Here is a 24,558-nt window from a genome sequence, read left to right on the forward strand (position 1 = left end):
ACCTAAAATGTGCTTAAATGTGCATATTTTTGATGAATAATAAGCCCTATTCAAACATGAAAAAGCATGATTTATAAATGAATGTATTTTTGAAAAAACGTGATAGAGTGAAGCAGTGAAATTCAAAGCGTGAAGTGGTGAGGGATTACTGTATGTCGTTTAGCAAGGTTTACCGAGGCACTAGAAAAGCCTGACATGCTTGAATTGAACTTTAGATGCAGCGTTTCAATCATGTTTATGACACTGATATGGCGCTTAATTCAATTCAAGACCTTTATTTGCCCCACAGAGGCAATTGAAGGCACACACAGCAGCTGTTAATAAAACATACCAGCTCCAAAAAAACCAAGCAGCCCTGAATGGGGGTAACTCAACAGCAAAGGAATGATTTATTGATGGCAGCCTAATAGCGCTACTTTACTGACATATTGGCTGCAATCCTTTCTGCTTTCCTTGCGGCAGAAGCGTTGTGCATGAACCAAGCAAGGTGTTTTATTGATTTCTGGGTTCAAAGGGCAACAGATGAACTGCTCTGAAGTGCGGGGAGGTGATGGAAGGCGCTACATAAGGGTCAAGAAAAGGGCCTGACAGGAAAAGACTTAACTAATGCACGAGACATTAACAGAGGCTAGTTAAGTCAATAGGTGCTGCATTAATGGAGCTGGAGGAGTACTTTCACTGTGTTACTCTTTATTGTGTAAAAGTGGACTCACGTACGCGTGCTTGTGTTAGTGTGTCATCATCACATACATTATAGTCTTGGGGTATTTTCATGTGACTACTACATATTCAAATGTCCATAACGCCTCGTCTGTACTCCGTCAGCCCCAGCTAAGATCTTGTCGTTCGGGGGTACGGTGACCACACCATGGATGAAAGAGGTACGACTGCCCTGCAACTCCGTAGGAGAGCCGACACCAACTATTAAGTGGACCAAAGACAGGTGAGACGCCACAGCAAAATGGAGTGAAAGGTGCTCATGTTGAGGTGTCAAAAAATGTGACGGTGTTTCTCTCTGGTAGTGAGAACACAGCCATCCCAGTGTCTCTGGATGGACAGCGTCTCATCATGTCCAACGGCACGCTGGTGCTGCGCTCGGTCAAAGCAGAAGATTCTGGCTACTACACCTGCACGGCCACCAACACGCTGGGCTTCGACACCATCATCGTCAATCTTTTAGTGCAAGGTGACAAACGGGCAGCAAGTTATTTCTTTCTTTCTTTTTCATTTCTACTGCGATTCAACCTGCGTGTCTGATTCTTTTCAGTTCCTCCAGACCAGCCTCGTCTCACTGTTTCCACCACATCCACCTCCTCCATCACGCTGGCCTGGATACCAGGAGACAATGGCGGGAGCTCTATCAGAAGTATGGCCTTTTTATTTCTTATGTTTGAAGCTGTCTTTACCAGCGCATGTGTCCAATTTGGACATAAAACATAATGTATATAATGTCAACATGCTCTTCTAACAGGAAGACCTGTACCTTACCTGTCAATCAAATCACATACAGTAGAATGGGTTTTGCACTTACAGAGGTTGCACTTATTTTACTACCATAACTTGTTTTTCCCCACTGCCAGTAGTACCTTTGATGTACTTAATAAAGTGCATGTAGACCATTTAAATACAGTACAATGCAAAACAAATGAAACAAGCCAACTGTGTATTTCTAATGAGTACCGTAAATTCCAGTGTATAAGCCTCACCCACCAAACAGATTTGTACATATATAAGCTGCATGTGTCCCCAGGCAACCAGCTTGTCAACACAATGGAAATTGCAGGAGGTCATTACTCAATTTAAAGTTTTCTCGTAGTGTATTTCGTCTGAGCAAAGCATTTCATTGGAGGACAAGCAGCGTAGAAAACGGTCGATGGTGCTGCAATGCTGTCTCTGTCCACCAGAGGGAGCCAGAGGAGCACGGAGCCCATATCCCAGAGGGAGGCGGACGTCATTGCAGCGCCTCAATGAATGCGTTGATGCGTCAGACGCAATGCATTATTGGAAAACTTTAAAAGACCGGTTTGTTTCCTTTTTAAACTCGTATTGGTACACGTTTGTATATATTTCGGGTATACCTCTTGTGTGTTCAGTTGCTGTGTGATGGGTTTAGTGTTATTTGTGAGATGACACCATGAATCAGACTGTTATATACAATGACCTCCTGTAATTTCCAGTGGGTGGACAAGGTCGTTGTGAGTGCACTGATAGCTCGTGATTGGCTCCTGCCAAAGAAAGAGCTATTGTTTCCGCACAGTGTTTAAACAATTAGTAGTAGTTCTAAAGTAAAGGAGATGTCACAAGATTAGAACTTAAACAGAAATTAGCCGCACCGGTGTATAAGATGCAGGGTTCAAAGTTAATAAAAAAGTAGTGGCTTATACACCGGGATTTACGGTAACATGCATGAAAAGTACTACAAACGGAACCGGAGGAAGTTGGGTCTTTAAAACAGCTGATTACAGTAATCTCTCGCTTCCAAGCTTGCAGCTTCACTCTATCATGGTGTTTCAAAAACATTCTATTTCATAAATCATGCCGTTTCATGGTTATTAGGCCAGAAATATGCATATTTAAGCAAATGTTACATCTTTTTTGCCCAAAATAAGAATTTCCAAGCATAAAAATGGCTAAATGAAGTAAAATACAAATATAAAGCATTGAGAAAACATATTCAAAGATGCTGTTCTGATATGAAGTACTCTACACTGGTCACTAGGTGTCAGTAATGTTACTGTAATGTTGGGTTAGACACACAAGCACCAGACTTGATTGCCGGAACAACAGGCTTTTATTGCAGGATTGAACGATCTCACAACAGGCACAATAATCCCTAAAACGGCGTACTGCGGCGGCCATAGCCCACACCAAGCTAAAACTCAACTCTGAACCCCGACGTCACTTCCTGTCCACCACCCCACTCAGCTCCCCTAGCACCTGAACACATTTACAGAAACGCACACGAACACGAGTCGTATTTATGTCTAATATGTACTATTTTCTCTTATTATGTCTACTATATTGGGTAAAACAAGTGTAAACATGACTATAGGGGTGTTAGTTCATGTCTAGACGGCTCTAATCATGTTTAAAAAATGTATTTAGAAGGCAGTAAACAAGTTTCCTATGATCTAACTCCAAAGTACACTAAGTCCCCAACTAACGAACACAATTGGTTCCAGACGACCGTTCGCAAGTCGATTTGTTCGTAAGTCCAACTAAGGTAATATTACCAATGATATAGGTACTACATGTACGTGTATACATATACAGTATATGTGTATGTATGGAAATATGAGTTTGGATGCAGTAGTAATATTAAACCAGGATAATTCATGAAAAAAACAATAATAAAAGTGATATAATAATACGTAATGATAAATGTTATTTACCTTTGAAGAGGAGTGGTCGAGCATACGTCGTTGTTGAGGAGGAGGAGATATTGAAAAAAAGGACAAATGGTCGTGGTTAGACTCTTCTAAAAGAGGTAGTGTTCTGTGGGTGGTGTAGAATTAAGCAGGCCTATTAACTCTTCATAAACTTTAATCACACGCTCTGTCCGGGTTGTATGTACAGCTACAATTTAGCTTTCTCTCTCCTCTTCCTGTTCTCGACCTGTTGGTCCCATTAGCAGTGTCACAGTGCCCTCTACTGGTCAAGCATGTAGCAGTATAAATATGCAGTTACAGTACTACAAGGCAAAATACATGAAAAAATAGACCAGTTGGCTTGTGTTCGTATCTCCGAAAGTTCGCATGTCGGATGTCCGTAAGTTGGGGACTCAGTGTATTAGGTTTATAATTCCTACTTTGCAGGAATTCACTTATCACAGTCGAGTCTGGAACCAAGTAACCTCAATAAACGAAGCATTACCACATGTCAGAATAAAACATAGCACATCCCCTAATTAGCTTAGATGCTCAGTCAACAGCACCTGCAGCAGCAACAGCCCTGTCTTGGTGTCAGCGGTCGCTGAGGAAGACCAGACTCTGCTTGGCGTGTCGGGTGTGACAGACACTGCCACCTAGTGCACAGTAGATACAGTAGCTCTGTTTGTCAAGCTGTTGACACACTGACATCAAGGGCCATCAAATAAGTCACCATTTTGAAGATACACTATGTAACTGTAGATAGGATGGATGCTTAGACCTCATGCATAAATGAATGCAATATCCTGTAAACCAGTTTGACTGGTTCTAACTGGTTTGGCTGCAGGACCAATCAGCGGACATTTTTCAACTCAAATTTCTTAAGGAGGTTATATTTCATGAAAAGACAGTGCAGTATGGGAATAGTTTTATTTTACTTGAACATGCGTACAAGTTACAAGGGAACACATCACATAGTTACACATGTCAAAAAGAAGCAGGAAGAAGCAAAGCTTATTTAATCCTTTTTTAATCCAATATTTGTGCGTGCAGGTTTCGTGCTGCAGTACTCTGTGGACAACACAGAGGAGTGGAAAGATGTGTTCATCAGTTCCACCGAGCGCTCCTTCAAACTGGACAACCTGCGCTGCGGTACATGGTACAAAGTCAAGCTGGCGGCCAAGAACAGCGTGGGAGCGGGACGCATCAGCGAGATCATTGAGGCAAAGACACACGGCCGAGGTGAGAGGAAGACTGCGGAGGCATTGCAGAATTGACTACAGTTGCCTTTTTTCCTCATTTATACTTCAGTGGAATACAAATGATCAGTCACAGCAAAGTCAATGATTATTTTCCAGAGCCCCAATTCAACAAGGACCAGCCTGTCTTCACCCACATCAACTCCAGCCACGCCCGCCTCAACCTGCAGGGCTGGGCCAGCGGTGGCTGTCCGATCAGCACCGTGACCCTGGAGTTTCGGCCGAAAGGTAAGCCACTTCAGTCGGAAACATCTGGAGAGCAACAAGCTTCAACCTGGCATCTTTTCTGCAGGCACATGGGCGTGGCAGAACGTGCGCACTAACGCCACTGCTGACGTGTTCCTGGCTGAGCTGCGCGAGGCCACCTGGTACGAGCTGAAGATGAAAGCCTGCAACAGCGCCGGCTGTGGCAACCAGAGCTCCCAGTTTGCCACACTGGATTATGACGGCAGTGAGTTATATGAATGTCTGGTCTGCAAGGATGACCCCGTAAATGCTCCAATTAAAGCCTCTAGTCAATGAGTCTCCTCTAGTCGCCAGGTGAAGAACATTGGCATTAATAGCTGCATTTGAAATATCATGAGCGCTCAGTCTCCAGCAGTGTTATCAGCCTCTGCGTGCGCTTTAAAATGTTGGTTACGCTACCCAGCTGTGGATGTTGTTGTACTGTGGTTTACAATTAACTCATCTGCTGGCGGGGCAGCTTGCACCTTAGTGCTATTACAACATTGGTTCAGTTGCTGCTGTGTTGTGCAATACAACCCCTGGCAAGACTGATGGAATCAGCAGTCTCAGAGGATGTTAGTTCAGTTGTTTCATTTAGTAGGAAAAAAGCAGACCACAGACGTGACACAAAGCTAACATCATTTCAAACGGCAACTTTCTGGCTTGAAGAAACACTAAAAGAAATTAAGAAAACAAAGTTGGTAGTCAGTAACAGAGGGAAAAAAACGATGGAATCGTGAAAACAAACAAACAAAAGAAGACGTGAACACACCACGATTACTTTGTTGCGCCACCTCTGGCTTTTATAACAGCTTGCAGTCTCTGCGGCGTGGACTTGAACGAGTGGCCAACGGTACGCTCCGTCTTTCTCTGATTGCTGTTGCCCGGTCAGCTTTGCAGGTCGGAGCCTTCTCATGGACCATGTTCTTCAACTTCCACCACGCATTTTTCGCTGGATTGGAAACTTTGAGATTGATCTTTGCAGGTCATGACTTTGACCTTATTTGTCTTTTTTTGCTCTATGGAAAGATGCTTTATCACCTTGAAAAATGACTTCATCATCCCCAAACATCCTTTCAATTCATGGGACAAGTAAAGTGTCCAAAATGTGCAGTTAAACTCGTGCATTTATTGAAGATGTAATCTCCCCATGCCTTTCTTTACCTGACATGCAGCCCCATGTCATCAATGACTGTGGAGTCGTCTTCATAAATCTCATTGGAACGCCACCAAACAAAAGTTCCATCATCATCATCATCATCATCACCTTGCCCAGTGCAGATTCATGATTCATCAGTGAATATGACTTTCATCCAGTCATCCACCATTGGTTTTCCTTACAGCGCGTTATAACCTTGTATTTTTCCGTTGAAGTGTTAATGATGGCTTTGGTTTAGCTGTTCTGTATAAATCCCATTTCCTTCAGGTGCTTTCTTGCAGCTCGATCACAGACGTTGGCTCCTGTTTCCTCGCATTTGGGTTGCTGTGCATTTTCTCTTTTCAAGACACATTGCTTGAAGTTTTCTGTCTTGATGCTTTGATGTCTTCCAGGTCTACCAGTACAGTATGCTTGCCTTTAACAACCTCCCCGTGTTGTTTGTACAGTAGACGCGGCTGACTGTGAGCAACCAACCATTTGTGCAGCATTGCGTGATGATTGACCTTCTTGAACACGTTTGATCATCCTCTCCTTTGTTTCAAGTGACATCTCTGGTGTCGGAGCCGTGATTCACATCAGTCCACTTGGTGCAGCAGCTCTCCAGGGTGTGATCACGCCTTTTAATCTTAGCTTATGCAGGTGCTAGTTTTGGGAATGAACATTTACAAGGTCATTCCATCATATTTTCCCTCTGGTTGGTCTAAAAAGGTAACTGTCACTGACCACCAACATTTTTTTTCTTAATTTCTTTTAGAGTTTCTTAAAGTGAGAAAGACTGAACTGAATGAACATCCTCCGAGACTTCTGATTCCATCATGTGTGCCAGGGGTTGTATCCAGTCAAACCTTGGTTTCCACTGTTTATGTGGAATATTTTCGCTAAAATGTTCGTACAATATTGCATGTAACAAACTGGTCTGTTGGACCTGTACTGTGTCATTCAAAGCATGTCCTTGAGTGCCACTGCTAAATAACCCCCCACGGTGCCAAAAAAAGCATGCCAGTAATTTCATAAAGAAGGTGGGAGACACTACAATATGTTCCACCCAGTTGTCATTTAGAATTATTTTACATTGTTTCTACATGTAAAATATATATATTTCATGTCTAGAGGGCTCTAATCATGCTCTAACTACAATGATACTCCATGTATAAATGAGGAATCCTACTTGGCGGAAATTCACTTATCACGGTCAGTCTGAAACCAATGAACCACGAACGCCCTGTCCTCTTCACGGTTTAGGTAAATAAATGCCCTGTCTGTAATTACAGCATTTACATTAGCAATAACATCTTTTTATGCCTGCAGGCACAATTCCTCCAATCAAGTCCCCCCTGGAAAAGAATGACAATGTGAAGAAGCTGTTTTCTATCGGCTGCCCCGTGATCCTGGTCACTCTCGGCGTGGCGCTCCTCTTCATCATTCGCAAGAAACGCAAAGAAAAGAGGCTGAAGAGACTCAGAGGTGAGAGCAGAGCAAGTCCGGCAATAAGAGCAAAGCCGCCCAAAGCAGCGGCAGATTTGCCAGTACAATTTTGCCTCTGCCAAGTGGGTATGCTTAGTTTGTGTTGTACGACTTCCTGTCTGTTGGGGGCAACGCTAGGTTACCCCTGTCAAATCACATCCAATTTGAATGAAATTTGCTACGTATATGCAGGTTTAGAAACCTTCATTTCATGTGTATTTTTCTAGATGCCAAAAGCCTGGCAGAGATGCTGATCAGGTAAGCTGCATCCTTCCCACTCCTGCTCATAATATAAGCCTCCACAAAGCATGTATAACCTGTAAGTTTGGTCATATCCCAACACTGTGTTTGTCTGCGCGGGTGTGTGTGTGTGTGTGTGTGTCTGGAGCAGCAAAAACAACCGAAGCTTTGATACGCCAGTGAAGGGGCCGCCTCAGGGCCCACGCTTACACATCGACATCCCGAGAGTGCAGCTGCTGATCGAAGACAAAGAGGGCATCAAGCAGATCGGTGAGAGGAAGGCAGAGCGAGAGAGAGACAGAGTGTTGTTGTGCTTGCATCTGTGTGTGTGTGTGTGTGTGTGTGTGTGTGTGTGTGTGTGTGTCATAGGAATAACAAACACTGCAAGGCACTGCATTCACTGCTTTTCTGAACGGTTTGTGTCTTGGACAGGCGAGGACAAGGCCACCATACCAGTGACAGACACCGAGTTCAATCAGACCGGGAACCCACAGAGCTTCTGCGCAGGTGTGTCCGTTCACCACCCTGCTCTCATCCAGAACACTGGTCCTTTGATTGACATGTCAGACATCAGACCAGGAACCAGTAAGTGCTCCTTCTCCTCGTTGGGCCTTCTCACCAATCTGAGAAAACTAATTGAAGCAGTGCGAGTGTCACTATGACCCACATGTCTTCCTGGTTTGTTGAACCCTCCACTGTGGCTTTTCCTGTCCCACTAATTGTGCCTTTCCCCCTCCTTACTGACTGTTAACATTTAACCTCCACATCTAATCCATCAGATCCAGTTTCAAGGAAGAGCATCAAATCTGCCCACAGTATCAGGAACCGCTACTCCAGTCAGTGGACCCTGACCAAGTGTCAGGCCTCGACACCGGCCCGCGTTCTTGCCTCAGATTGGCGCACGGTCGGCTCGCAGCACGGCATCACCGTCACGGAGAGCGACAGTTACAGCGCCAGCCTCTCACAGGACACAGGTTGGCACATGGGAGACACTTACAGCAACGACACCGAACTTATTGTGTTTTCTCTCAAAAGACATTGTGCTGGATGGGGCAGGTGCCCCCTACAGGTTGCGATCAGAATGCTTTGGAATGCTAGCATACTGTACATGTCATACAGTTATCCTCAAAGTTTTAGAATTGTAGACAAATGGTCAATGACTTACGGGACAGTGAGTTACTCAGTCGCACCCATGCCCCCGTGAAGACGTTTTGCTTGATGCCGTCCATGTTTCCAACCAACTTGGCTCAAACGATACAGACATGTGCCTGTCAGTCCCCTAAAGGTGTGTACCAGATTTGGTGGCGATCCGGCTAAACACCCTAAAGTTACAGTGGCGTGTGTGAGAAATTTCAAGTTGGTCCAACTCATGGAGTCAAACTTTGGGTTTTAATAACAGCGCCACCATGTGGTGTGTTTTTCACAAAAATAATGGCACGGGGAGCACAGTATGGGTGCATGCGTCGCCACATTGTCCCCGTTTTGTGCCGAGAGGTTCATAACTAGATGAACAAAACCTGTCAATGGGGTGTCCTACAGGAAGTTCATTCAATGTCTATTGGCATTTGAAGTAAACTGCAACCCCCCCCCCCCCAGCTTTTATGGGTGTGGCCCAACACTCGTACCTGGAGTGACCGGTCTTACCTTTTCCCCAGACAAGGGTCGTAACAGCATGGTGTCGACGGAGAGCGCCTCGTCCACCTACGAGGAGCTGGCCAGAGCGTACGAGCACGCCAAGTTGGAGGAGCACCTGCAGCACGCCAAATTTGAGATCACGGAGTGCTTCATCTCCGACAGCTCGTCCGACCAGATGACCACGGGCACCAACGACAACGGCGACAGCATGACGTCCATGAGCACGCCCTCAGAGCCCGGAATTTGCAGATTCACCGCCTCACCGCCCAAACCCCAGGACTACGATCGAGGCAAGAATGTTGCGGTGCCCATCCCGCATCGTGCCAAGAGTAAGTCTTTTGTTCATTTGTCATTTGCCCTTTGAAACAAATCTAAGAAATGTGAAACTTGGTTCTTTAGCCTGCGAGGTACCCTTGCGCATTGGATCTCCACCTGGTCCTGGTGTATTGCATGTAAACAACAACACCGTTCTACCATTTGTCCTGGTCACGGCATGGGTAAGCCTGAGCCTATCCCAGCTTGCTTTGGGCTAAAGGCAGGCTGCACCCTGCACCGGTCACAGGGCACATACAGTATAGACAAATTCACACTCTTTGGACTGTAGGAGGAAACCAGAGTAAACCTACACAAACTCCTATTTACTGTGTTTCTTATTGTGCTTCTTGATCCGTCCCTTCCAGGTGACTACTGCAACATCCCTCTCTACATGAAGTCCGATCCATTCTTCCGAAAGCAGTCAGAGCATCATGACCCGTGCCCAGTGGTCCCACCCCGTGAAGCCTCCATTCGCGGCCTCGCCCAGCGGGCCTACCATACCCAGGGCCGTCACATGACTATGGACTCCAAGCAGCAGGCCCTCACCATGGGACACTCTGGCCTGTCCAACCTCACCTCATCTGGAGCTTCTACTGGAGGAGCCTCAGGGGGGAGCGCAGGAGGCATGTCCACCAGCTCCAGCAGCTCCACGCTCCCACAGAGGACTCTCACCATGCCGGGCTCCTCAGCCACGGGGGCCCAGAGTGCCGCCGCTGCTGCCGCTGCCACTGCTGCTGCCGCCGCAGCTGGAGCATCATCATCCTCTAGCGGGGGCGGGGCAGCAGGGGCCACAGGAGGCACCCCTGGTGGCGCCTCCTCATCCTCTAAGATGGGAGGATCCAGGGACTCCCTCCTAGAGAGCAGCTCGTCAGGCTTAGGCAGACTACAGAAGCAGAGGGATGGAGGGGCGGGAGCCTACTCCAAGTCCTACACACTGGTGTAGCCTTGACGTCATGGTGGCCTGCCTCTGGAACTTCTATTAAAAAGATCAGCCAGCGCTTGTCTGGAGCCTCTATTGACAAGTGGGGTGATGAAGACGCCAATGCCCAGCTCACCCGTCGGTGCCTGCACTGTGCCAGGCTGCAGGGGGCTGCTCGGGCTCCCATCAACACTGCAGTAAGAAGGAGTTTGGGGCTCCACAGCACAGGGGGTGGCCTTTCTTTCTGTCTGATCACATTTCTGTTCCTACTGCGTTTCCCCACCTCTTATGGCACCACGTTTATTGATCCTCTTCACATGTTCATCTTCTGGTTGGGCCAACTTATGCACAAAATCCTTTCCACCAATTTTACACGGGGGTGTTGATGTTTGTCAGGTGGGAAAGAGCTATGGCGGGATGGTCATGGCAAAGGTGATGTTTGTTTCAAACACGTAACAAGTTACATTGAGCGACATCATGTTTACACTGGCACAAGTCAACATGTCTGGAAAGGATAAGAAGAAGCAGACTTTATGTAATTCTACCCCTTCTCCGTGTCTCAGCAACTACTGATACAGCGGAACCTCGGTTTTTGTCCTTCTTCCCTTCCAAAAGGTCCAACGAAGACCGGAACTTGTGAAAAGTGACTCAGTATTCCTTCTAAGAAATAAATAAACGTAAATCCAATGAAGCCGTTGCCCCTGCAGCTTGTGTTAACCAAGGACCCTCGACATTACAAAGACGCCACCTTCGTACTTTGCTACGACTTCTTTCTTGAATCCAATCGTGTTGGTGGCATTTTTTGCAGCCATATTCAATAAAAACAGCACAGATTCCTCAAACCTTCAGAATGCCTCAGCAGCCATCGGCGGACTGAGCGTATTAAGGGGAAGGAAGAAGACCGATATGAGTTGTTCATCGTTCTGTGTGCGTTCTATGAACTAATAAGCCACACAAGGTTCAAGAATACCACAGCAGAAATCTGTCTCTAGTGTCCCAGCTCTAAAAGAACCGCTATCCATTCCTCACAGAGACTGACTCACCAACCCATATCTTCAGCAATCGTTTTCCACAAAACAAAACAATCCTATGAAAAGTGGGCGTAGGAAAACCGAGGTTCCACTGTAGCTCGTCCCTTCCTGTGTTTAAATGTTGCCATTTTCTAAACGGCACGACAGGGCGGTGGTCTCCCAAGCTGAAGGTTGCTGGTTCGATCTTCCGTCCCCCGTGACCATGTCGAAGTACCCTTGAAGGTAGAAAACAGTTTGATGAGTGAGTTTCACGGAATGCTTCACGGCACGCGGGGAAATCTTGGACATGCAACACACTGAGGATTCCAGCGATGAAAATATCATCTCATGTGCACTCAAGCCTGTGAGAGTGTGGGTGTGCACGTGTATGTGTAAAGTCAGGTGTCAAAACAACTTCACCCGCACCTCCATTTTGCACATAATTGCTGCTTTTTGAATTTTTGTTGCATTGGAAAGTTAATTGAAAAGAAAGAAAGGGAAGTTTTCAGTCAACAAGTGAGACGCAATCATAATTCTGTGCTGAAGTCGTTTGATTCACTGGATCCCTTTCTACGCCTCCATCCCCTCCATGCGGCATCACTGTGACCGACCTTGAGCAAAGGTTGCAAACACGTGGAGATGCAAAACAACGCCAACTCCAACTGCACAGTCAGTCAACAAAAAGTGACATTTAAAGAGATAGCTGGGACTTTCACACATGAAGTTGTGTGACATGCCCATCAGCGGTGTAGTACATCAATAGTTACTTACCCCCCCAATTGGTCCCGTGAGTCAGGTTCTGGTCGGATGGGTTCATTGAAGTAAAGAGTTTGGCTTTTCAAAACAATATGCGTTCAAAAGAGTAATACCTTTCAGCATAAAAACGCCTCCTCCAAGAAATCAGACCTCACAAATGGCTCGGTGTTATATTTGCCCCCCCCCGCCGTGTCCCTGCACACCGTCGCCTGTCCATTCTTGTGTATGTCATGAAGACGCTCACATCAACGGAGCGGCGCGGCCAACTGATTTTTTTCAAGGAGGCGTTTTTGTGCTGCAAATGTTGAACGCATATTGTGAGAAGAAACGCTTGACTTAAATGACCCAGCAACCAAGCGCAGCTACGTTCCTCGTCACGGAAATTGGACCAGAACTACACTCACTGAGCAAAGTGGGGGGGTCGTAAGTCGCTGTTGATGGTGATGGGGGTGTCATGCAACTTCATGTCAAAAAATCCCAACTGTGCCTTTAAGGTAGGAGTTTAGAGTGCGGCATGGTACCGTATGATTTTCACCATTTACTCCCAAAGCTTAGTCCCATAACAAAGAATCAGTCCAAAACAGTTTAAAAAAAACAAAACAGAGTTGCTCCAAATGTTTTTCAATGATTAAACTTCACAAACATCAGGGCTCTCGCAATAGAAAAAGATATGTTTGTTTTTAAGATTTAAAAAAACTATATGTACATATATATTTCTATTTAAATATATTGCGATATATGACTACTGAGAACTATTAAAGCCGTTCTAACTGAAAATATATTAGAAAAGATCACACAAGACAATCGCTCAGAGAGAGAGAGGAGGAAGGAAGGAAGGAAGGGAGGAGGAAGTTTAACGGGTCATGGCGAGGAAAGGCAAAAACGAAGAGGTCGGCGGTGTCATTTTCAGGAAGTCCCTTGTGAAAAAGCACAGTGTGGTTGTCGTGAGAGATTGTGTCGCTAAGTAGAACAGAAGCTTGGTGTTGAACAAGAAAGAGAGTGAAAACAAGTAAGTTGTGACGTGTCGTATTGTACCTTCAAGTCAATACCATCACCCGACGAGAGGTTTGTCTTTATGATTCCACACTAGACAGCTCATCATTTTGGCCTTTGCTGTAACATTAGGTTTCAAAAAACACGCAGCAAGCGGGTGTTATGGTCCAGCCTGCTGCCGCCAACTAGTCGGGCTTTTGCGCCCTCTGCCGGTGGCTGCCTGGTATTGCATCCATTCATGCTGAACGTCTTGCTTCACACGTTTAATAAAACTTCAACATTTTACAAACTTGTTTCAAGCTGAAAATGTTATTGATATTCACCATATGGACCAAATTTATTGTTTTTATTGGATATTTTGTCATCTTTTGGTTTATGAATGATGCAAGTAAATGTCTACAAAAATTCATGGATACCAAAAATAATGATTAAAGATGTAAAAATCATTTTGCTTAAAGAGTCTTCGCATACTATATTACGTCTGTTAGCCATTACAGAAGCTAAATGGTATTCCTTTAGATGAGGGGGGGTGGTCTGGTATGTTTGTTCATCGCTGTCAAACCGCTAGTCATCTTTTTCAAAGATTCATCTGACCAAAACCGAAATGTGAAACCTCCATTTTCGTTAGTACGGTCGTCCCTCGCCACAATTTTGCGACTTCATTGTATCCTTTCTTGATTTGTCTAAATAAATATATTGATGAATAAATCATTGTTTCGTGGTTGACTACAAAAAGACGCATATTTAAGCGTTCCATCAGTGTTCCATCGCGGTTCACCTTTCACGGACTCGCTGTTTTGTCCGGCGCCATTACGCGATAAATGAATCCGGTTTGAGGAGGAGGAGTACTGCAGCAACTTGTTTTAAAAACGCTACAGTACAGCCCGATGGCGCCAGGACGAAGAGGCACGGGCACGGGAGTGAAATACACGCGGGTCACTTCATAATTTCTTGTGTCCGACCTGTTGGTTGATCATTAAAATTCAAAGGAAGGTTTGAACTTTGAGAGTTTAAAATGTGAAAAATGTTCATGCCTGTCTGAGAAAAGTGTATCAAGTGTTCAGTGAGGGCTTTTACAGCCTTAAAACATTGGAAACAAAGAAAGTTGGCTTATTGCGGGCCATTTTGGGAACCTATCCCCCGCGATAAATGAGGGAACACTATTTTTGGCCTAAAGGAACTCCTACAAATAGAAGGCATTCAGAAGATGCATTTAGACGTGATGCTATGCAGTACTCTACACTGGTCACCGGGTGGCAGTAATGTTACATTGATGAGGCTGCAGGAAGTACGGTACCGAAACCAGACATAAAAAACAACAACAAGGGACTCTCCCAACGCTGACATGTGAGTCTATGTTATTCTCTTATATTGGGTTGCCTTGGAGAGTAAATGTGACTGTGGGGGTGTTATTTCATGTCTAGAGGGCTCTAATAATGTTAATAAAACTTATTTAACAGGTTTTCTATGCTGTCACTACCAAAATATTCAATTTCCGAATAAGCTATTGTATTTCATGGAAATTCACTTATCACCGATCTGGAAGCGATTAAGTGCGATGAACGAGGGATTCCTTTCATCCGTTCCAAAAGGCAAAATGTGAAACTTCACTTTTGTTAAAAAGTCAAGACAAAAAGCGAACCATAGAAAATCATGTCAATGAAATTAATCCGTTCCAGACACCCAAAAATATTGACAACAAATACATTTTGTACTTATACTGTTTGGTACTGTAGCACTGACCCGTACAGATCCACCACGCTTACGCCACTCGTGTACTTTGCTGCGAGTGTTTTTCACCTTCTTTACCAACGTGCTGGCACTTGCAACTGTCTTTGGCCCCATGGCGGTTATTTAGTAGTCGCACTCAAGAAAGGAATGCACAGAGACTGACTCACTCACGCCTCGGATGTTTGGCCGCTTGATTTTGCGAAATGACACACGAGCAAGCGGACGAGCGCAGTGTTCAAGACCTGAGAGGGCGTACGAAAACCGAGGTTTCACTGGAGTTTTATCATGATTTATGCTGTTTTTCAACGTCCCAAAATGTGTAACTGCAGTCTTTTCGTGGGACAGTGCCGATAGCTAAAAGATTAGCTTGGTTCAGTTTCACATCGGTGACAAAATGCGCCCGTCTTTTTTGAAAGTAATGACATTTCCAAACCGTAGGGGAGCCCTTGAGTTTCATGGTGTGTTATTCCTTGGGGCTGGGGTGTCCCAACTGCAGCCTGGGGGTGGAGTTTGCTTTTTGCACAATATGGAAATTAAATAAAAGCAAAATAATAAAAGAAAAAAGGCACAAAGTAAAGATACGAAGCTGAAATGTTGATATCAGTAACTTACAACACAAATTTGCTTTTTTGTTGGCCTTTTTTAGCCTTTTTTACAAAATAAAAAATATGTTTAAAAAAATGTGTTTGAGAATATGTTTGGACACCCCTGCCTTTGACGAGCCATTTCGGAAAAGAGCCTCGCTTGGCTTTTCATCTCTAAAGCAAACTTTTTTTCTTTGTTTGAAATGTGTCCAGAACACTTTTATTCCTGAAATGTTTCCTATCCAATCCCCCTCCGACACCCTCCCTGCCCCCCCCATTTCATTTAATTTCTGTTGCATAATAGAAAAGTTGTGTACATAGAAAGTGTTTTTGTATAAATGAGTACTATTTTCAACATGTTCACTAGCAAGCAGGGCACAATGTAAAGTGTAAACACAAGTTATTGTCATGAAACACAAGAGGACTTCATGGGGAAAAGAAACGTCCAAAAATAGAGAATTCTACACAAATGGCTTTATCTTGATTTAGTGAAATATGTCAGAGTGGACCACAAATAAAACTCACTTTCTTCTTTTACAGGACATTTTGCTTGCATTGTCTCCTTTGTTGACTTTTTTTCTGCTTTGTTTTTTCCTACGTGGTCACCAGTTGAGGACAGAAGCGTTTGCATGTTCTGATGTTGGTGCAAAAGAGAGGCTTCATGAAAAAACGTTTTAAAAATGAAAAAGCTTGTTCCTTCATCCAAATTTGACGGGCAAACATTTGCTCCGGTTTGCAACTGCTTGCGTTGAACTCGACATTTTCTTTTTTCTATGAAAATAAAGGGAAAAAATTTATTAAAAAAAAAAAGTACTCGACACCTTGTGCAATAAAGCTATCTTTTTATCAACTGTGATGACATTGTTCCTTTTTTAAACGGTGCAGGTTGTTAGCAAGGAGCTTTTATGCTATTGATTAGCAGCTACATGGCTGTACGTTTATATTTCATCAAGTTTCTTTCCATGGATACTTTCGCTTGGGAATTTTAGAAATATTCACTTTCAATCATCATTTATGACGATTGACTGGAAATGACGTCGACTGAAAACTCATACATGAAAATATAAAATGAATATTGTAAGCAGAAGTGTATGGACACAACTTTTTATGACTTTTTTTAACCTCCTTGTGAATTCACTGAACAACGTGATTGTGTAGGTCAGCAGCGCAGCTCATTTGAAAAATATCATTTAACTGGAAAAAAAATGCAACCCTTGAAAAATGGAAAATTGGCAGTAATTTTACAAGAAAGTCAAAATATTAAGAGGAAGAAAGTTATCAAGAAAAAGTCATAATTTTATCATGTAATATTACAACGCAAAAAAAACATCATCTTTGCAGCATAAAGTTGAAATATTAAAGATGTTATTTTGTTTAAATTGGAATATTATCAGAAACAAACAAAACAACAAAGTTGTAACCTTTCAAAAATGAGGTTGCAGACAAAGTTGTTACAAGCATAAATGTTACAAGAATAAAGTCCAGATATTCTGGGAATAAAGTCAGAATTACAAGAATAAAGTTGGAGTTGGAAAATTAGTTTTAACAAACCCAGCAGAACTGAAAAAAACAGCTTTCATTTTGCGAGAATACCATCAAAATAAGGAAAAAGTCACATTTTATAGAAGAAAAAAGTTGCCATTTTACAAAAATAAACTTGTAATACTATGAAAAAATAATTATTATCATAGAGTTGAAATATTAAAGACATTTTTAAAGTCGCAATATTAGGAGAAACAAACTAAATAAAATAAAGTTACGATTTTTGGAAAATGATGTGGGAGAAAACATTCTAATATTATGGGAATAAAGTCATAATGTTCCCAAAAGAAAGTCTGATTCAACAAGAAAGTTGAAATATTTGGAAAAAAAAAAAACAACAGCAAAAATGTGAAAAAAGAGCAAAGAGTGAAGTTGCTGCTGACGGGCTTTTTCTTTGTCTTTCGCCTTCCAAAACAGCAAAGTGGCAAAGTTGCATCCTGTCATTTTTCAGCATGTGGCCCGCGCTGGAAAAGGTTTGGACACCCCTAGTGTAGGTGCAGGATTGCATCATCATCATCATCATCTCATGTTTGTCAGGGAGGCTTTTGGCTCACATTGGACTTTTACGGTGGGTGTCATGATTGTTGGTATCGTCCAGTTCCTAGGTTCCCAAAGTGGGGTGCGCCAATTGTCATTGGGGGCACGTGAATAAAAACGAAAAACAACTAGCGTGAACTCTTACAATTACGAGCGCACCCGAACGTCTCATAGCACACAAAAGAAGGCAGGAAGGAGACGCGGCATGACGTTGTTCTTTGAATAAGTCAGTCATGTGATGATGATGTCGTGCGTTCACCTTGAAGTCGGGGTTCCGTACGTGAGTGTCAGGATTCCCCTTTATCGCTGCGTGTGTTTTTCTACCTTGGATGCTGCTTTATCGTGTTTGTTCAACTTTCCCTTTCAAATGAATATGCAGATTTAAGCCATCGCGACTGCAAGTGGACGAAAGTGAACTCACGTTCAACATCCGGTTGAAATAAAAGCTCTAAATAAAAGCAATACTTCGATACTTTATTCGTCTCCAAGAGAAATCGACATGTGATCTATTTATCAGTGCTCGTGGAAAACCTTTATCAACACGTTTTTCAACCAGATTGACTTGCTATGAAAGAATGAACCAATGAAGCATGTTTAATATTTATTTCAAGTGAATGAAAGTTAAACATAGATTATGTTGTTTTAAGTGTGCGGGGGGGGGGGGGGGGGGGGTGTTACAAATGTCTGAAGGGCTACGCCACTGTAGAACCACTGGTCTGGTTTAAAGATTTATTTTATTATTATTATTTTTGTAACCTCCCTCAAAATTCCTATAAATTCCAGTTAATTCCTAATGTAGGCTTCCAAATGAAACTTCCTGGAATGTTGCTAATTGTGTTTTTTTTAATTGTGGTGGAGTTCCCTTCATCAGCCAACAGGTGGCGACATCCCTCCTACCAAGGCATGGGTTGGCTTTTACACATCAACGGCATAAATTATCATTTTTGCTCATTATTTGGACATGTTCTTCAACTTTTTCCAGCATTTTCCAGGCCCCAAAAGGTGTCAAAGGGCACCAAAAGGCATTGGTATACTGTCAAGCAGTAAAAGGCAACTAAAGCAGGACTTGTCACTGATCTTATCACTTTAGTCAGATAAATTGGGCTTGTTTCTACAGTTTCCTGCGTCTGCTGATGCTGAGATGGTTGACGTTTGTGTAACTGAGGCTCGCCCAGCCTGAGAATAAAATGATGCACCCAAACCAAACAGAAAAACTGCCGTCGTGTTATTTATGTGCACCGCAGGGCATGAGCTTGCTGTAATACCCCGAGCATACCGCTAGAGGGAGACGTACTGCAAGAGAAATCCACCCACAAAGCAGACTGCCAGACATTTATTACTTGTATTACAACCGTTACGTCATTTGTTCGTGAAACATGATTCATTTTGAATGGTAATTTTGCCAAAGCCACAGATCATAAATGAATGAGATCATATGATTTCATATCACGATGCTAAGCTTGAATATGGTAGCGAGCATGAAAGGGTCCATCCGTGGTTCCGTGCATCCCAACAAGTCCTCGTCCGTGCGTCTACTTGCCGTTCTTTTGCTTCTTCTGCTGGAACTTCCTGAAGTGGGTCTGGATGGTGGCGGCGGCTTTCACCTCCACGGGGCTCAAGGGGGGTAAGGTGGGCTCCGTGCTGCACGTGCCGTTACTGGCGTTGGAGTCTGTTGGACACACGAGACAGGGCTAGACCTCGGACTAGTTTACACGTCAACCACAGGTGGCTTTTACTTACACTTTCTGTACACGCCCATGCTGTTCCTTCTGTAGCCATCGAACTGCAACAGAAAAGACAAAATAAAAGTAGACAGGTCACGTTCTTAAAATGCTTTTCTGTGATTCCATATCAGGATAGTAGCACGGGAAGCTGCAAAAAACAAGCTGCAATGAACGCATCAATCAAACCAGAAAGGACAGTTTACTTTTACAGTGTTCCCTCATTTATCGCTGGGGATTGGTTCCCAAAATAGCTTGCAATAAGTGAAATCCGCAAAGTAGTATATGTTTTAAGGCAGTAAAAGGCCTCGCCATACACTTCATACACTTTTCTCAGACAGGCATTAACATTTTCTCACATGTCTCGCTTGCTTCAACTCTCAAAGTTCACTTTTCCTTTGAATTTGAATGCTAGTTTAAAAATAGGCACTAATAAAATCACCCCCGTTATAGTACATATATGAAGTATGGTTGTTGACCATTTATCTTCATACATTTCAAAAATAATAACAGAAGGAGGAAGTGACGTAGTCCTTGCGCATGCGTAGAACCAACTGTGTTTCCGGGATGCATCGCGTAGTGACATACAGTAGCCTGCGCTAAAGCACAGAACTACAGCACTCAACTTCCCACAATGCAGTTCTTAAAGGGCTAGGCTCGACCTGTAACGTGTTGATACGCTGTTTTAAAAAAAACGGCGAGTACCTGAAAGGTGAACTGCGATGGAGCGAGGGAACACTGTACCCTGAACACACAGTTGCTAGGTCCCACCCATGCCAAACTAGGATGAGACTTATAATAATAATAATAATAATAATAATAATAATAATAATAATAATAATAATAATATGAATTCCACTGGAATCAATGCGAGCTTTTCCATGACAGAGTGAAGAGTAGTTTTAATATAACGATATGGAAGGTTATGTTTCCACATCCTGGAGGTCACAGCGCCCTTGACATCCGCCCACACTGCCTGATGGGCCAGCAGGCTCTGGTCGCCTCCCTACGGGTGTGTACGGGTGTGTACGGGCGTGTACGAGCGTGTACGAGCGTGGCGTTGACTTGAGCTGCGTCAGTCACGAGTCGACTTATGAGCTCAATAACAACAGCGCCATCATGTGGTGTACTAGTCAGACAGACCGTGTCAGTCACTAGAACGCTTGAGTGAGCAACTCGGGACTGAATGACTGCTCTGCATTAAGTACAACCCACTAAGAAGTAAAGGAGTGAACCCATTGCCCGATGCCAAGTGGTCAGTGAGTGACGCACGACAGAAGAAGAAAGACGAGTTGCGTGAGCTGATGGATCAGATACAAACAGCCAATGATAATCATCGGTGCTGCAATGTGACCAGGAAGTTTGCATCGTTCACATTCTTCTCGGCAATCAGATGGAATTAGTGCGCCAAAAGCAGGCGGCTTTTCAAGAGCGCATGCGTGTGTGCATCTGCTCAAGCGACAGTCGTGACCTCCAACACAAATCCTCTTGATGGGGATTTGCAGCTCAAGCACGGCGAGCGGCATCAGGCTGGAGGCTGCTTAGGCCGCTCGCCTGGCGGGTCTGGCGCCGCACAGCGTGACCTCGGCACGCAGGCTCAAGCTCACCTTGTAAGACCCAAGGCAAGTTCAAAGTCTGAATCATCACTGTGCTGCTGGGCGTCCTCCTTCTCTTTGTTCTGTTTTGACACACAGGAAGGTGAAGAATCGTCTGCACGTGCACTCACGCTGCACCTGCGCCCTTCCCTACTTGGAGTTATGTGTCACTACGCTAGTTAGTGGTTATCTTTATTAACTAGCTGGAGGAGCAATCTCACGACTTCTATGACTTGTACGCATCAGAGCACTCAAATCCAACCTTTTCCACTGAGGTGAAAAAGCCAAGGATGCTGGGGGCCACTTTGATATTTGCTCATATATTTACTGCATTTTTATTTTGTAAAAATGATATATTCATTGGTATTAACATGTCATCTTTTTCTCTTGAGCTTTTTTTGGTCTGTTTTTCTTTACGGCTATTATTTGGTCCATTCCTTGATGTTGTTTATGTTGAATTGTTTGACTTTTCATTTGATTTGATTTGATTTGTTTGTGATGAACGTCCGGTGCCTTTGTATTGATGGTATCTGTTATTGATCACTCCCTGCAACACTTTGGTCCAGTGTGGTTCTTTTCAGATGCTTTACAAATACATTGTAGTGTAATTCTTTTTTTTTAAATTTTCAATAAAAAAAATGAGCCATGGCCCACAAATGTACCCCAGCCTGCACTTTGGACACCCCTGACTCATGTAAGTACTTTGTTGAGTCTCTGAGGTGTCCTGCCCGGGTTTTAAACCAACCAGAACAAAAACCAAATGATAATATTCTGTCTATTCTATTCAATCATTTTTTGTCATACTAATGTGTTTTTGTTCCTTTCACTGAGGTCCTAATGTGTCGTCTTTGGTATCATTGGAACAACGACTCAAAATAAGTAGAACATTTGCAATGAGGCAGTTTGATGGGTTTTTGAGCGCAGGACACAAGAAGGGAGGGCTAACAGTGCTATTATTTGTCAGCATGATTATTTCTTCTGGGCTCAGTCTGGTGGCATCATTAAATAGCCAAATGTGACAATACACCATGGCCGTCCCCGTCACGAGCTCGGCGTGTGGTCTCTAACCTCGTCCGCTTTGCTGCTCCGGCGGCTGTGTGACACGGAGTGCACCTGCCAAGGCAAAGGCTGGGACACCATGTAAGGCAGTGGCTCCTTTTGGCCGGCCAAGCGCACCCCTATCTGCACGTGCAAAGAAAATATGTTGAAATGAAACATCATGTGCATGCACAACACCAAATCCCTCAGCATATCATCAACATGTGGAGGAACACCACGCGACAGATTGAGTAAGAACGTCAAGCCGTGTGCCAACATGATCAGACAGTCTGCCGTGCAGTCGCTTCCTTGATGCAAACGGTCTTTCATTTACGTACGGCGGCCGCCACACGTCCATTTGGCTCTACCTGTTGGAATGTCCATTCACACCCCTCGAAATACTCTGACATGAAAGCACGTATTTTTATATTTTTCTTACTGCTGTGGGCCCCTCCCCCATCTACAAGCACGTCTTGTTTGGAATTTTTTTTTAACTAAAAAAAGAAGCGACAGAAGAACGTTCAATTGTTTTGCTTTTCATGTTTTTTTTCTCACTTTTTGCAAATGCGTCATGCAATTATGCAAATTTGACAATTGACCCCCAACCACCCCCCGCTCCCCCATCCACCCCGCGACCCATCACTGCCACAAATAGATTGAATCCCTGTGGGAAACACTGCTCTCATATTAATAGTACTACTCGAAACAATTCATTAGGTACACATCCGATGACTACAAGGCATTGTGTTCCATTTGGAGAGCTTTTTATTCAGCAGTATGCTTTTTATTGTGCTTGGAGTCTTCTAATATTTTTGGCATAGTTCAGTCTGGTGACCAAAATATTAGAAACATCTGTCAGTCCAATGCAGTGAACTTCTTTTTGTTTTATTCATTGTTTGATTTATTCTTATTCTATGTTCTTATTGTTCTTAACGCTCCTATTTTGCTTTGTTTGTTTTATTTTGAAGTGATGACGTTTATAAGGATACTTTTGCAGAGCTGCTGGAAACGTGAATTTTTCTTGGCGGTAAATAAAGTATCTCTCTCTCTCTATCCCTATCTCGATCTCTTTGTAAACCAGCATAATAATCGTATGGTTCAGTTAATTAAGCTCTTATCTTTGACCTTATCAGACTTTGCACGTGTGCCTAATGTTGTGACCTGTGTTCCTCACCCTTCCAATCTTTATTATGCAACAAATATACAAGCCAATCTATTCAATCCATTTCTACTATTTATGTGTCTTACCGATTCTACGACCCTGACCATCACGTACATGGCTGTTAGCATGGTGATCAACATCTTGACCACTGGTCCTTTAGCGTCCCTATTGTACAGTCCTTAATGTCCTCCGTGTGTGCGTGGATCTCCTCAGCTTGCTCCTTGATGTACAGAGAGAGGCCAGACACAAGAAGGGATCTCAGCAATCAGGAGGGGCATGAAGGGACAATTGACTTGATGATGCCAGCTCACTTGCTCGCAGATGCACGCACGAACACACACGAACACACACGAACACACACGAACACACACGAGCACACACTTCATTCCCACAGTGTGTGACCCGTGCGGGTAAGACCATAAAGAGCTTTGCAGGACACAAATAGAGAGGCTCTAATCTTTTCCTCTGCACAACAACTTAACCCTCAGGTGTGCTCGCACCTCTGCAGGTATGCAAACACGCACCACTTGATTGTTTGTGTTGCCACTTTAGTCCAAGAATGACCGTAGAACTGAAGTCAGTCGTGTACTCAAAAATCGAATTCAGTCACAAATTAAAGAAGTACACTCAACGAAAATATAAACACACTTTTGTTTTCGCTCCCATTTTTCATGAGCTGAACTTCACATCCATCCATCCATCCATCCATCCATCCATCCATCCATCCATCCATCCATCCATCATCCATTCATTCATCCATCCATCCATCATCCATTCATTCATCCATCCATCCATCCATCATCCATTCATTCATCCATCCATCCATCCATCCATCCATCCATGCATCCATCATCCATCCATTCATCCATTCATCCATCATCCATCCATCCATTCATCCATCCATCCATCTATCTATCCATCCATCCATCATCCATCCATTCGTCCATTCATCCATTCATCCATCATCCATCCATCCATTCATCCATCCATCCATCCATCGATCCATCCATCCATCATCCATCCATTCGTCCATTCATCCATCATCCATCCATCCTTCCATCCATCCATCCATCCATCCATCCATCCATCCATCTATCCATCCATTCGTCCATTCATCCATCATCCATCCATCCATCTATCCATCCATCCATCCATCCATCTATCCATCCATCATCCATCCATTCGTCCATTCATCCATCATCCATCCATCCATCCATCCATCCATCCATTCATCCATCATCCATTCATCCATCATCCATCCATCCATCCATCATCCATCCATCCATCATCCATCATCCATCCATC

The 24,558-nt window shown here is 43.8% G+C and overlaps 2 protein-coding genes across 3 annotated transcripts in view; one reads left to right on the forward strand and one right to left on the reverse strand.

The window, feature by feature from the left end:
• The window catches only part of LOC129191417 (cell adhesion molecule DSCAML1), a 144,335-nt gene extending 127,827 nt beyond the window's left edge, over positions 1-16,508 (forward strand). Inside the window, exons 23-35 of one of the 2 annotated variants that reach the window (XM_054794752.1) lie at positions 826-943; positions 1,023-1,186; positions 1,268-1,366; positions 4,422-4,610; positions 4,727-4,855; positions 4,920-5,078; positions 7,320-7,475; positions 7,703-7,733; positions 7,867-7,985; positions 8,148-8,222; positions 8,495-8,689; positions 9,371-9,679; positions 10,031-16,508. In XM_054794752.1, coding sequence (XP_054650727.1) covers positions 826-943; positions 1,023-1,186; positions 1,268-1,366; positions 4,422-4,610; positions 4,727-4,855; positions 4,920-5,078; positions 7,320-7,475; positions 7,703-7,733; positions 7,867-7,985; positions 8,148-8,222; positions 8,495-8,689; positions 9,371-9,679; positions 10,031-10,608 — 2,321 coding nt within the window. In that variant the 3' untranslated portion in view covers positions 10,609-16,508. Of the gene's footprint in view, positions 1-825; positions 944-1,022; positions 1,187-1,267; positions 1,367-4,421; positions 4,611-4,726; positions 4,856-4,919; positions 5,079-7,319; positions 7,476-7,702; positions 7,734-7,866; positions 7,986-8,147; positions 8,301-8,494; positions 8,690-9,370; positions 9,680-10,030 lie in introns of both variants that reach the window. The other variant, XM_054794751.1, reaches the window with a different exon arrangement.
• A 2,547-nt stretch (positions 16,509-19,055) lies between these two features.
• Positions 19,056-23,571, reverse strand: LOC129190726 (uncharacterized). The gene is made up of 4 exons (XM_054793145.1): positions 23,340-23,571; positions 22,122-22,235; positions 19,478-19,520; positions 19,056-19,406 (listed from the first exon to the last, which is right to left on the reverse strand). Exons 1-4 carry the CDS (start codon positions 23,391-23,393, stop codon positions 19,270-19,272), a joined length of 348 nt encoding a protein of 115 aa, XP_054649120.1. The 5' UTR covers positions 23,394-23,571; the 3' UTR covers positions 19,056-19,269.
• Between the last annotated feature and the right edge of the window lie 987 nt (positions 23,572-24,558).

The sequence above is a fragment of the Dunckerocampus dactyliophorus genome, chromosome 12 (genome assembly GCF_027744805.1).
Source record: "Dunckerocampus dactyliophorus isolate RoL2022-P2 chromosome 12, RoL_Ddac_1.1, whole genome shotgun sequence".
In the NCBI taxonomy this organism is placed as follows: Eukaryota; Metazoa; Chordata; class Actinopteri; order Syngnathiformes; family Syngnathidae; genus Dunckerocampus; species Dunckerocampus dactyliophorus.